Below are 14,588 nucleotides of genomic sequence, written 5' to 3' on the forward strand. Positions count from 1 at the left end.
GTTGTGGAAGGGATTTGGAGGACTGTGGGCAGTAAGGCCTGGTCTAGTTCTAAATTTTGCAAAGTAATTTAAAAGTCAAATCACCATAGATTTTTTTATTTTTTTTATTTTGGAGCATGTGTACTATGACCACCACGTAGTTTTTATGGCAGAGGCTCCCTTTAAAAATACTGGGGTCCATTTAAATCCATTAGAGGTGTCATGCAAAGTGATCTGCACAGTGATCTAAGCCAGGGGTCAGCCAACTTATTCTGTAAGGGACCAGATACTAAACATTTTAGGTTTTGTTGGACAAGAGGCAAAATCCAAGATAATATGTAGGTTCTATAAAAATAAGAATACAAATCTAAACATATTATTTACATTTATTTATGAAATTCAAACTATATGGCAAACAAATCTGACAGTCTGAAGCTTACTTTGTTTACAGTATTATTTTAATTTTTTATTTTTTTGTGAAGAAATTCTACTGTGGTTTTGCTTGAAAAGGTTCTATTTTTCTTTTGGCCGTTGCTTTCCTTAGAGATGAGAATACTGTGATTATGTATATTGTAGTGTTACAAGCATAGTGATGACAGCCCTTGTACTCAAGTCTGCCCTTGTAGCACAGACGCAGCCACAGATAATACAGAAATGAATAAGAGGAGCTGTGTTCAAAAAGAAAAAATATATTTATGGACACCGAAATTTAAATTTTTATATTAATTTTCTAATAATTTTTTTTTACTGTGAAAAACTGTTACAATCTATCTAAAAACACTTATTGAATGCTTTTTTTTTTTTTTTTTTTTTAAATTTAACATTCTTTGCGGAATAGAACGTGCTACCCTGGCTGTCTACATGGCTTTTTAAGTGTTAAAGAGGTGTTTGGGGAAGGATCAGGGAGGTGGGAGTGTTGAGCCAGGATTACTACACTGCACTCCCAGTACCTAAGATGGTGGTGACCAGTGGGTGGGTGAGAAAGGGAAGAGAGCAGTGTTCCCTCTAAGGCAGGTTTTGTGAGCCGCCCAGCAGTGAAACAGTTAATAAGGGAACCACACATTGCAGTCTGCAATGTGTAGTGTTTTCTAATTGCTCTAATTAACTGTTTCATTGCTGGTGTAAGGGTAATATCTACTCTGCATCAAAAATTTAACCTTGCAAACTGATAAACCCCTTCACTGCCAGGAATGTCCAGTATGGTGCACAGCTGCAATGAGTCTAATTGCGATAAAGCAATGGCAATACCATGCATTTCTGCTATTTCTGAACAAAGGGGAACCCAGAAAAGCTTTTACAACCATTTGTCATATGACTGCAGTAGTTTTGTGTAAATATAAATAATTTCATTGAGAAACCCAGTTTGCAAAATAGTTATCAACTTTTTTTTTATATGATCATATATGGCGGCCAAATAGTGGCATTAAATATACCAAAATGGGTCTAGATTAACTGTCTACTTTAAAAATATATAGTTTTCAAAGATAAATAAAAAAAAATCAAAAGATCTTTTACTATTTAAACAGAGTGATAGCAAAAATGCTCCGGTACTTTGGGCAAGCTTTTCTCTGAAATTCCAGTAGTAAAGGGGTTAAAGTGAAATGGAAACTTTCATTATTCAGGCAGATCACACAATTTAAAAGAATCCAATTTCAAGAATCCAATTTCCTTCTAATGTATCTCTTTCCAATAGATAATGCTGAACTAGGCTAAGACGTGTCTGTGTGTCTTGAGCCCTATATGACAACAGCATTTGTAGCATTGCTAAACAAGCAACATGAAGATGGTGGCTGCAGCATGCAGCGCTTAGTGAATGGAACAAAGCTATGCCTTTACTACTATGCACACATTGTTTGGAGGTCTCCAATGCAAAGTGGAAAATTCTGGGGAGAACTGGCGCTAAAAACAGCCCCATTGCCAAGTAGAGAGGGCCCCCTCCCTAAAAATGCACCACAAGGAGAAAACAAAAAGCAGGAAAGCACTGGCGCTAAAGCGAGGGCAATTGTTATAGATTATTCAGAATAATGTCAAGGGGCAGAATAGAGGCTAGTGTACCGTGTTCATAAAACCTTGTTACTAATAAATAATACTAGGAGAGCATATATCATGAATCATAATATATATATATATATATATATATATATATATATATATATATATATATATATATATATATATATATATATATATATTCTGTACACAGTACACTAGCCTCCATTCTGCAGCTTGACATTATATTGAATATCCTTATAACCATTGCCCTCGCTTTAGCGCCAGTACTTTCCTGCTTTTTGTATTCTACAATGCAAAGTGGAACTCCCTGTTTGTGTCTAAACAATCTTCACTTCCAAGTCCAGCTGTCTTATGTCACCAATACAGATGTATTAAAAAAGTGAGCATAACAAAAAAAACAAAATAGCAAGTACGGGTCACATAAAAAACACTTGCGGGGGGAACTTCCGGGTGGCGGCCATGATAGGTTGCATGTTTTTTTCAGCTCCATCAACCTCCAGCACAAATCTATTTGAAATCTTCGCTTCAATACTGCATCATACGTATTTTTCGAAAAACAAGCTAGCGTAGTTAAGCAAGCTTTATTGGGCATTATTACCATTTCTGGATTTAATGCAATTTTCAGCTCCCGGCAAAAACTAGAGGTTGCGGCCTACCATTCTAACCCCCTGGCAGGGCAATCATTTGCCGCTGTCATTAGGAAGCAGTGATCACCCACAAGCCACTGCAAGTTCTCAAAGCAACAAGACACTGCTTGTAATTGCCACAGCAACGTTTACAACGTCCATGCCTAACGCCTGCTCCCAAATATTTAAAATGGAGATCCCATCAAACTTTTTCGTGGAAATACGCAACTTGCTCCTGAGCCACCACGCTGCATTAGAAAGCAAGCTCTACCCCGCACCTGATAGAAGCGACACCTACTTGGTTCCGCAGCCCACCCACATTGAGAGCAACCCGCCAGAGAGTAGGAGTGGCGGCATCCTGGGGCCCCGGCGTCTGCATCTGATGGGTCTGTGAGGGATCCGGAACATAAGACTGAAGGAGCGCCGAAGGAGCAGGAGAGTAAGCTGGTGAACAGTACAGCGGCTGCTCTCAAGAATCCCACATGTCTATCCCAGGTCTATGCTCTTACAGGTACTGACCTCCCAAATGCTGAGCGGCAGGGCAGAGTGAATACTAAACACATCCTGCAAGCGCTGTTATCTTGAGCACAGGAGTGTGTCTATAACAACCTTTCAATACTCATCACATATCCATTTACTACTGTCCAGAGTTAGTCTGTATTTCCCAGGGACCCAGGACAATCCCCACCAGCGCACAGCCTCAATATTCCTCAAATGGGATCCTGGAGGTCTGTGGGTCCTTTGTGAGCGGAATGCAGTATAGGGGCTGCTAACTATTTTCACTGCCTACCGCGCGGCTTGCGTGCTGCTGTAGGGGACTGATGGAGATTTATTTCATAGGACATGCCATTAACTTGTCTTGTTTAGCCTGACATTAAGAGCGAGATGCGTATTTGGACGCTCACTATTTCATCTGTGACACCTTGCTTTCTACGCACAGATTATTGGACATGAGCGTGAGGTTGTTAATCCTGCTACATGTATTGCCCCTGGAATTAGCCTTGAGATATGGGTAACTGATTAACATATGTAAAATTAGTATAACAGGCAACTGTGAACCCCTATTGTGAGTTTAATTAATTTTCTAGTTAAACAAAACACTCCATAATTGCTAAGAATGTGATATGTACACTTTATTTGTCAATGTTGTAACCTGTATTCTGATGTTCAAAACAAATGCCCCTCAAAGTGTAGCGACCCAAGTCCGTACAATTCCCCAGTCATTTGCTAAAAGAAACCAAGTTCCATGTCTCAGGGATGAATTGGATTACTTTTACTGTAAGAAAGCTGTATGTCCCTCCACTTACCTCTTCTTCACGGCTTGTGTCGGAAGCGCTAGTTGTTTACTAGCCGTTAGGGAGACCTCTCTCCTAGACTAGCTGCGGTCCGTGAAAACTATGGCTTGGAGTCCACCCCTCCCCACAAGCCTCACTCGCAACCGCTCAAAAGTATCTGCCGCTTCACTCACAACAGTTCCTGCTGTGACGTCATCGGCCGCCGCCGACTTCTCTGGGGTATGTGGTGATGGGGACCAGTATGCGCTCTGCAGTGTAAGTTGTTCGTAAGAGACTGCAAACGCTGACCATGTCAGAATCCACTTGTCAGGGATAATGTCCTGCTATAACTCAGTGTCGGCTCAAATAATACATATACACACACACATACATACACACTGTATATGCAGGTAGAAGAAGGGGAGATAGAGATAAAACATTGGCCAAGAGGGAAATATTTTCGATATTCCAATTACAAACTAGGTAACCATTAGGACTAAATTCGTTTTATGATTTAATTAATTATTGGAACTAGATTAAGTCCAATGTGGAATATAACTAATATAGAAAGTTAAGCATTAGATGAATTTGTGTATAGGAAAGTAGTGAAATCAGTGTAGTCTCTTTCCCAATAACACTAGGAGCTTAGAGCTTAACATATTGGTTTGTTATCAATGCCCAGAACAGTTAGGCATGATTCACATATTAATTAAATTTATATTAGACTTACTATTATACAACCCAAAACCCAAATGGTTAATAGAATACTACTGAAAATCAAGCTAACGAGTAAAGTTAATCCTTATAGGATTAATGAATATTTGGGAATGTATTAAAGTTTCATATATATGGGTTTTAAGTAATATATATTCAGAGTTGTTAATGGAAGTCTTTCAAAAGTTTACACATTGCAAATAATTTGTTGGGAATTTTACAGGAACTTTATAAATCAGGGTGCAAAAGATACGCTATAGATTACAGGATAATATAACTATTGTATACATTTAGCAACGAATGAGTTAATGAGTTAATCATGCCCTAGCGAATCAGATTTTTTTAATAGCCCTTTAAGGAGAGGAGAGACAGTGAGCTATGACTATGCCTTAATTGCTGAAACGCATAAGCTTAATTGAGTGCTAAGGGCATATGTATTCTTTTTGCTTTTTATTATTTTTGTTCCCGTTTTAATGAGAGCTTAAATAAGCCAAATAAAGAACATTGTTTTAACTGCTATTTTCTTCTGTATTCTGATACGCTTCTCTCTTTTCTTTCTCATATGGGCCACGCTTCTGACGCAGGCAGGTCCTGCGCCAATACTTTCCCCCTGGAGAGATGAGACAAACGCTATACAAATTTGTACCCAGTACTATACATACCTGCTCATATTATAATTTCCCTAATACTAACTTACTTCACGTCATAGATGGTCCAGTTCGCTTACATGCAACCCTCACAATTTACAGTTTTAAAGCCTAGTCGGGTTGTAGGTGTGTCCTGCAAACCTCTATTCTCTACCCCGATTTCTAATGCAGCCCATCTTGTGCTCTAATGCTCTATATACTTACACTGTTTTATAGATTATTTTCCATCTAAATGTGTACACCTTTAAATCATATATGACCTAGTTAACTTCAATATATCCTAGGAGCCAATCAGATTGACCTCGCATTCTATTGGCTGATCGGAACAGCCAATAGAATGTGAGGTCAATCCGATTGGCTGATTGGATCAGCCAATCGGATTGAACTTCAATCTGATTGGCTGATTGAATCAGCCAATCAGATTTTTCTTACCTTAATTCCGATTGGCTGATAGAATCCTATCAGCCAATCGGAATTCGAGGGACGCCATCTTGGATGACGTCCCTTAAAGGAACCGTCATTCATCGTTAGTCCGTCGGTTGAAGAGGATGGCTCTGCATCAGCTGTATGGAAGATGGCTCCGCTCCGGATGGATGAAGATAGAAGATCCCGCTTGGATGAAGACTTCTACCGGATGGAGGACCTCTTCTTGCTCTGCTTGGATGAAGCATTCGGCTGGGTGAAGACGACTCAAGGTAGGGAGATCTTCAGGGGGTTAGTGTTAGGTTTATTTAAGGGAGGGTTGGGTGGGTTAGAGTAGGGGTATGTGGGTTTTAATGTTGGGGGGTTGTATTTTTATTTACAGGTAAAAGAGCTGATTACTTTGGGGCAATAACCCGCAAAAAGCTATTTTAAAGGGCTGGTAAAAGAGACGATTACTTTGTAATTTAGAATAGGGTAGGGCATTTTATTATTTTGGGGGGCTTTTCTATTTTATTAGGGGGCTTAGATTAGTTGTAATTAGTTTAAACTTCTTGTAAAAAATGTTTATTTTCTGTAATTTAGTGTGTTTTTGTATTATAGATTAGTTTATTTAATTGTATTTTAGTTTAGCTAATTGTAGTTAATTTATTTAATTAATTTATTGATAGTGTAGTGTTACGTGTATTTGTAACTTAAGTTAGGATTTATTTTACAGGTAATTTTGTAATTATTTTAACTTGGTAGCTATTAAAAATAGTTCTTAACTATTTAATATCTATTGTACCTAGTTAAAATAAATACAAAGTTGCCTGTAAAATAAATATAAATCCTAAAATAGCTACAATGTAATTATTAGCTATATTGTAGCTAGCTTACGGTTTATTTTATAGGTAAGTATTTAGTTTTAAATAGGAATAATTTAGTTAATAGTAAATTTATTTAGATTAATTTAAATTATATTTAAGTTAGGGGGTGTTAGGGTTAGACTTAGGTTTAGGGGGTTAATAACTTTATTGTTGGGGCGGCAGATTGGGGGTTAATAATTGTAGGTAGCGGCGATGTTAGGGAGGGCAGAATAGGGGTTAATAAAATGTATTATAGTGTTTGCGAAGGTGGGAGTGCAGCGGTTTAGGGGTTAATACATTATAGTGGCGGCGAGGTCCGGTCGGCAGATTAGGGGTTAACAAGTGTAGGTAGGTGGCGGTGACGTTGGGGGGGCAGATTAGTTGGTAATAAATATAATATAGGTGTCGGCGATTTTAGGGACAGCAGATTAGGGGTTCATAGCTATAATGTAGGTTGCGGCGGTGTCCGGAGCAGCAGATTAGGGGTTAAAAAAAGATTTATTATAGGGTTTGCGATGTGAGGGGGCCTCGATTTAGGGGTTCATAGGTACTTTATGGGTGTTAGTGTACTTTGTAGCATGGTAGTTAAGAGCTTTATGTTCCCGCGTTAGCCCATAAAGCTCTTAACTACTGACTTTTTTTGACGTTAGGAGTCTTGTCGGTAGAGGCTCTACCGCTCACTTCTTCCAAGACTCGTAATACCAGCGTTAGGCAAATCCCTTAGAAAAGATAGGATACGCAATTGACGTAAGGGGATCTGCGGTAGCCTCAAATCGCGGAAAGAAAATGAGCGATAGACCCTTTCCTGCCCGACTCTAAATACCAGCGGGCGTTAAAAAGCAGCGTTAGGACCCCTTAACGCTGCTTTTGACGGCTAACGCCAAACTCTAAATCTAGGCGAATGTTTTTGCACAGCAAGCTCTAATGGCTTGGAATCCAGCAATAACCTCAGATTATAGTACTAGAAACAGAAATATCATAAAGGGATGTTTACCGTTCTAAATGTATATTCTTCATATTAAAATGACTTTCAAATTTAACTGCATTTTTCATATAGAATTTACAGATATTAAATTTAAAGGGATATAAAGGTCAAAATTGAAATGTGCATTTTAATTATAAATAGAAGCATTGTTGCAATATAGTTCCATTAACAAAAATGCTTCTAGTAAAAGCTAGCTTTCAAACACTATACTTTCTCAGACAGTCAGCAGTTGCTTACATTACACAAATTAAGTCTTCACAGGAACAAAACACACTGACAGCTCTCAGAGCTTTAATACTGGTGCACAGGCCTTCACAGCATATGCCTGTATGCTGCTGAAAAAACAGTAATAACTTTTACTAGACGTATTTTTGCTATAGGAAGTATATTACAAAAATGCTTCTATTTAAAATAGAAGTGCACCCATGCACATTTTAAGTTTGACCTTCCTATCCCATTTAATACAGAATGGTCAGAAAGTAATAAGGAGTTCTGAGCTTTGGACTGGCAGTACAGTACTAGCCGGGAGGGGAACATGCCTTCTAGGCTAAAAGGTGCAGTATATGAGCATGTCTGCCAGTAGCGGTCCGATAAGCAATGTATCGCCTCTATGGAGCTGACTCTATAATCTGCAAGTTGTACTGCAATAGTAACATTCTAAAGCACATTAGATCATTTTATTATTGGTATATTAAGTGTGTATCCCTGCATAATATATATATATATATAATTGTCATAAGGACAGAAAGTGATGTGAAATTTTATGAACAGGGGGCACAGATAGCAAAACAAACTTTTCCCTATGCTATCCAAAACTAAAAAAACATGTTTGGCTAGAGTTTCACCTAAAAAAGTGCCTGTTCCAACTTACATACAAATTCAACTTAAGAACAAACCTACAGAACCTATCTTGTTTGTAACCTGGGGACTGCCTGTATATATAAAATAAATCTTATGCAGCATTAAAACAATTCGGGTCACTGAGCACAATGAAAGTGGAGGAACTGGTTGAGATGCACCAACAACTTGGCAAGATGCCATGGAACATACTAAATCTTATAAAGTTCTCAGAATTCACAAAGTGTGCCACTGTAATAGGCCACAACTATCACCCAAACTAGAGTGTAAAACATTTTAACATTAATGTTTAAAAATGTTGTTCTGCCATATTCTGTCATTGCGATGATAATGCATGCTTATTTGAATTCTGCTTCCAACAATACCAAACAACACATTGTTTATTTTGCTCCTGATTGTTATGTACATCCCCAACAGTGACAAAATCTGATGCACATAAACGGTTATTAATATGTGACTACAAAGTGATTAATAGACATGAGATTAACAATGGCAAGTTTCATGATGCCATTCAAGTTTTAGACTGGTCTATGTAACTATACAGTGGAAAGGATACATTATCAATTGAGTTAAATATGTTATTGTAATGCACCGATACATGAAAAATATAATAAATGTCTTGAGATTTTTTTGCAAAGTGATTGATTTTTTTAATATTAATTTCAGTTTAAAAAAAAAAAAAAAAACATGTTCAAAAGTGAAAGGATCTGGGGGGAAAATCTTGATCATAGTGAAGTCATGAGGCTTGAAGTCTTGTGAGAAGTCATTTAATATATTTCAGGAATTTTAAAAGATCATGAACAATAGTCCATTGTAAATGAATATGAACTTGAAGCATGAAGGATATTTTCAAAATAATGATAATAGTATATATATATATATATATATATATATATATATATATATATATATATATATACACATATATATATATATATATATATATATATATATATATATATATATATATACACATACATAAATATCAGTTTTATAGTTGAGCTACAAATTTAGTTGTAATACATGGTAACTGAACCTTAAAAGCTTGCAAAAAAATTTAATTAATGTAATGTGTTTATATTTACACATTATCTAAATAAAATACCAGCAAAAAAAAAATTGGGGGGGGGAATGCTCTGAAAAAGGTTATGAATGCTGACTGGGAACATTCTAGAGTTTTTGTCTTGTATTTACATGTTTGAGATATGCATTTATTTATAGTGTAGAAATATTATCATGTTCAGGTTTTGCATAAACTTTGGAGTGTAGCAGCTACTATTATATTAGTACCATCCACTAACTCCAGCACTAATCATTATTGTATACTCTCAAATAATGTATTACTCATATGTTAAGAGTGAGAGGGTAATTAAAGTCTATATGTAACTATCCAGTGTCTAATGTTCTGGAATAACAAAAGCTTGTTTTAACACTAAAACATAACTATAAACTTTGAGATTAAAACACAAAAATGATATTCCTACTGAAAACCTTATCAAATGGATTCTATTCAAAACCTCTGTGGTCTTTAATGTAGTAGGAAAAGCTGCAGCAGAACAAACCCCATAGTTTTAAATCAGCTAAGAATGACTGATGTGCGTATCATCCTGTACTTTTTACATACTCATGTGCTCGTTTATTTTTTCATGTCCTATATTCGAAAAATCCTTATAAAGCACCACAAGGATCTTGAAAACGTAATGTTTTAACTGCTACCACTTCTGCCGGAAACCCAATACTTGCATCCACTAGTTTTCCTGTGCTGAAATATAGCTTGCAACAGTTCTATGACGTCCGTTCCTGCATTTATTCCTCCAGAACATTTACTTTTAAAAATGTTCTAAACACTGAACCATTTTATTACATTTAGTCTCTATCAGATTTTGCTGATTGTAAGCGCTGAGAAGAACCAGTTGCAAAAGGGAGCAACACGTGTTTGTATTGTGTTTGTATATATATAAGCACATAGATTAGACATAGCATTGTACTCAATGCTCTTATGATTAAAACTTGTGTATATATATATATATATATATATATATATATATATATATATATAATTAATTCTAGCGATATAGACACGGGAATACAAGTGTTAACCATAACATCACTGAGTACAATGCTATATCTAATCTATGTGCCATTATCTATGGAAGTAATAGCAGCAGAGATAACCTCTTATCCCCAGTTCTCACTAGTACTATTAGGCAGTAGTTATAATAATATGTATAGCAGACAACCATAAAGCTTCAGTTGCACAGCACCTCAGTGACTTACATATCTGTTGATGAGTCTCCTCAGCAGGCTGCAATCCATGGCTGGTGACAGCTTCCCTGACACTTCCCTGCAGCTTCCTTCCCTTCAACCCCTCGTCTTCTGCTCCCGATCGTTTCACTTTCTACCTACAGACTGTTCTCTCCATGAGATTAGTTAGAAAATAAATAATCAATGGAAAGTGTCCTTCCCTAGGATTTGAAGAGAAGCTACTTGGTGCTCTCTTGCCAACAACAAACAAGACTACACGAGTCTGATCTTTAGCAAGTGCAGGTCAGTGAGTAACACACAATTGCTCCATAATTTCTTCTGATTCACGCCATGTATTTCATGTTGCTTTCTGATATAATTGTGACTTATTTCCTTCGATCGTGATTTTTTATTTTGTTTTCCTATCAGTGCTTTCTCCAGTATTTCTCAATTTCAACGTATGAGCTCCTGTGGCTTTGCCCCCTCCCGAGGCTCTTCAACTAGATGCTTGTTTCTCTCTATGGTGTGCTCCCTCCCCTACTACATCACAACCCTCTATTGCTACTACCCCTCCCCTCCTGTATTTGATACCTCCTTCTTAGTCTCTAGTCTTGCACATACCTTTATTCCCTCCCCTCTTTCAGGTCACCTGTCAGTCATTTCCTAGTCTCTCTCTCTATACCACCCACTTTGTTTGCACTGCCTCCTTTGCTCTCTCTAGCTGTCACTTTACTCCACCCTTCCCTTTTACCCAGGCTTACTCTCTTTGGTTTCCTCCTCCCCTCTCAACATCAATCTGTTCCAGCGTTGGCATCCTTTGCTATTTTTAGCCCACCGGGCTACTTTCTGATACAGCTGGCTACAAATAATCCGGAATTGTGGAGCAGGCTCATACTAGAATATCAGAGCACTCTGCTCTTACAGTTCTTCTTGCCTGTATGTGTGTGTGATAGATGGATAGATAGATATATGATATAGATAGATAGATGATAAATTAGATAGATTGATAGATTAGATAGATTAGATTTAATAGATAATAGAGACATAGATGATAAAAAGATAGATGATATAGACAGATCGATTACCTATACACACACACACATACTATATATAAATTTATATATATATATATATATATATATATATATATATATATACTATTTTTTTATGTATATATCCAAATACATTGGTCATTCCTTAAGTAGTAATATATATTTTTGACTAACATTGCACATTAAAATATATGCTGCTTTATAGAGTCTGAAGCAAGATGTTAGTCTACTACATGCTGCACTATTTTAGCTCGTGAAATACTCCAATCTAATAACTGAGATGGGATGCATGGTTGATCAATGTTATGTTTGGATAGCAACCTATTATAGTTAATTAGTGTACTTGTCAGTTTCAGCTTCTTCATAAATATAGCTATGTGGTTAAAGTAAGTCAGGACAAATAATGATGTAATGTGCTACTCATGGTGGCAAAGGCACACTACCTGAGTAACCTGTGCCTAGGGGAGCTGAAAATATGAACACAACCTTAAGTGTTTATACATATATAACAACTATATGACATGATGAAAAGAAATACGACACCCTGTAAAGCTGATCGTTGTAGAATTTCAGGGGGGGCTGGAAAGCCATAATTTAAAGAGGTGATTAATAGATGCAATTGGGTTGTGGGGTGCCTAGATAACAACAATCTGACACTTTTTTGTTAATACCAACTAATACAATATAATTCTAAAAATAAATATTGGGGGGAAGGAGTATCACAGTAATCCCCTTTAAGAAAAATGGGGAGTGCGCATTATACGGAGTCAACGGAAAATAGGGATGGTCTTTAAATTGTCCCGCAAGTGGACTGTGTACAGCATAGACAACCTCAGTGTTCTGTTGACTTCCATGACCTTTTTGATCCTTGCTCTTTGTTTCTTATTGGTAACATAATGGTTAAATCCCTGTACTCTGTGGGTTACTGGAAATAAGGGGTTAAAGCATTTCGCTATATGTATTACTGATAATTATATCCCATCAGTATGTGCTTTGCTAATAGTATTAGAGTTGGATCCTTGGTGATAAGGGGTTAAATTCTTGTAATTCCTGCTCTGTGTATGTTTTCTTGCACAAAGAGTATTAAACATTGTACCTTGTGTGTTTATTATTACTGACACAAAGCAGTTAATAAATAACAAATCAGTTGCTAGATATTTAAATGAGTAAAATTGGTGGGGGCAGATTTATGTGTTTGAAGGAGCAAGAAGCTTAAAAGACCATTACATATAGTAGAATTGCATAATCAACAAATACACCATACAGTATATTGACAATGCAATTACAATTATTCTGAATTTCAAATGAGTAGTAGATTTTTTTTCTGACAAAGTTTGATAACTCCATTTTCATTCCCCTTCATCATGTGACAGCCATTAGCCAATCACAAAATGCATATACATATATACTGTGAACCAGTGCCACAGAAAGTGTGCATATAAAAAGATTGTTATAATTGATTGGTTGATAATAAAAGTGAATTAGAAAATTGTTTGCTCTATCTGATTAATTTTGTCTTTGGTGTTCCTTTAAATAAAAGTGCAAAAAGAAAGGAAATGCTTTAAAACACATAGTTAAAGTTATCTACACAGCAGTAATGCAGTGCAAGGCCGTAGCTGAACACATCTGGTAGCTACCAATCACCAGAAAGCTTCCATTAGTGCATTGCTGCTCTGTAGTTTAATTAAACTAGGGTAATGGGTTAAACCGATAGTTTAGTGATAGCAATAGAGCAATAATAAAATGCTGTAACACATTAGCATATTTTGTTCTAGCTCTTTTATGTCCGTCCCTTTAAATACTCCACCTACTCAGCAACACTGCAAAATCCATTTATTTTTATTTTTTTAATATGTTTATTTATTTTTCCATCAGTATCAATATAACTGTAACAGAGCTCATTTGCTCATATTTTGCACCACGCAGGGTAAGAAAGAAATTTTTTTCCAATCATGTATACAGAAATAAAAAGATAAATATCTAGCATTTATGCCTACATAATAACCAGGTTCCGTGCCCATTACCTTATGGACATCACACAGTAAATAAACATTGTAAGTAGGCAAAAAAGGGGGAAAAAAAAAACCAAGATGCTGTGTTGCATCTAAATACAATTATTACATTTTGTTCTCATTAACCAGATCGGAAAAAAGAAGAAAGAGAAAAAAAAAAAAAAAAAAAAAAAAAGGGAACAGAAAAAAAGAGAAAAGCCACCTCCTCCTCCACCACACCACGTAAAGGTGTCTTGGAATCTTAGGGTCCCCCAATTTTTCAAAGCCAGGATACTGGAAATAGTTCTCTTAATATCAGACCTTCAAAGTAGTCTGTTTTGTGGAATGCCTTAGTAAGTATATATTATATCTATAGTGATAGCAATAGAGCAATAATAAAATGCTGTAACACATTAGCATATTTTGTTCTAGCTCTTTTATGTCCGTCCCTTTAAATACTCCACCTACTCAGCAACACTGCAAAATCCATTTTTACATAAAGCATAGAATAAAAAAAAATGATAATTAAATCACTATCTCATATTCCTAGACGTGTGGCTAAAGTGTATAACTAACTTGCAGCACACTATATTGTACAGCATTTACCTCATACAATAACAAAAACATAGAGAACATTCAACAGAACATTTCCTTTTTTTGTATGGCTTGATTAACCTCATACATTTTCTGTAAATGTATCAACATATTCTGTAGACTCCTGTTGAATAATATTTAAATGATTATCATGACACAGCTGAAACGAGAGTCAGATAATCTTATCACACACTTAAATGAATGCTATAAATATATGGAATAAGATTGCTGTAAGATTCCATATAAATACTATAAAATCATGCCTTGGCCAGAATAATAGTGAATATTTCATGATATCTAAACTTCTTATGCTTTCCCAGCTGTACTTGAACAAAGCCTCTTC

General features: G+C 36.3%; 1 protein-coding gene across 1 annotated transcript in view; it reads right to left on the bottom strand.

Moving 5' to 3' along the window:
* Positions 1-11,137, bottom strand: part of ATP11A (ATPase phospholipid transporting 11A) — a 413,089-nt gene extending 401,952 nt beyond the window's left edge. Inside the window, exon 1 of the mRNA XM_053707775.1 lies at positions 10,642-11,137. Within this exon, the coding sequence (XP_053563750.1) occupies positions 10,642-10,680 (39 nt within the window). The 5' untranslated portion in view covers positions 10,681-11,137. The remainder of the gene's footprint in view (positions 1-10,641) is intronic.
* Between the last annotated feature and the right edge of the window lie 3,451 nt (positions 11,138-14,588).

The sequence above is a fragment of the Bombina bombina genome, chromosome 3, assembly GCF_027579735.1.
Source record: "Bombina bombina isolate aBomBom1 chromosome 3, aBomBom1.pri, whole genome shotgun sequence".
In the NCBI taxonomy this organism is placed as follows: domain Eukaryota; kingdom Metazoa; phylum Chordata; class Amphibia; order Anura; family Bombinatoridae; genus Bombina; species Bombina bombina.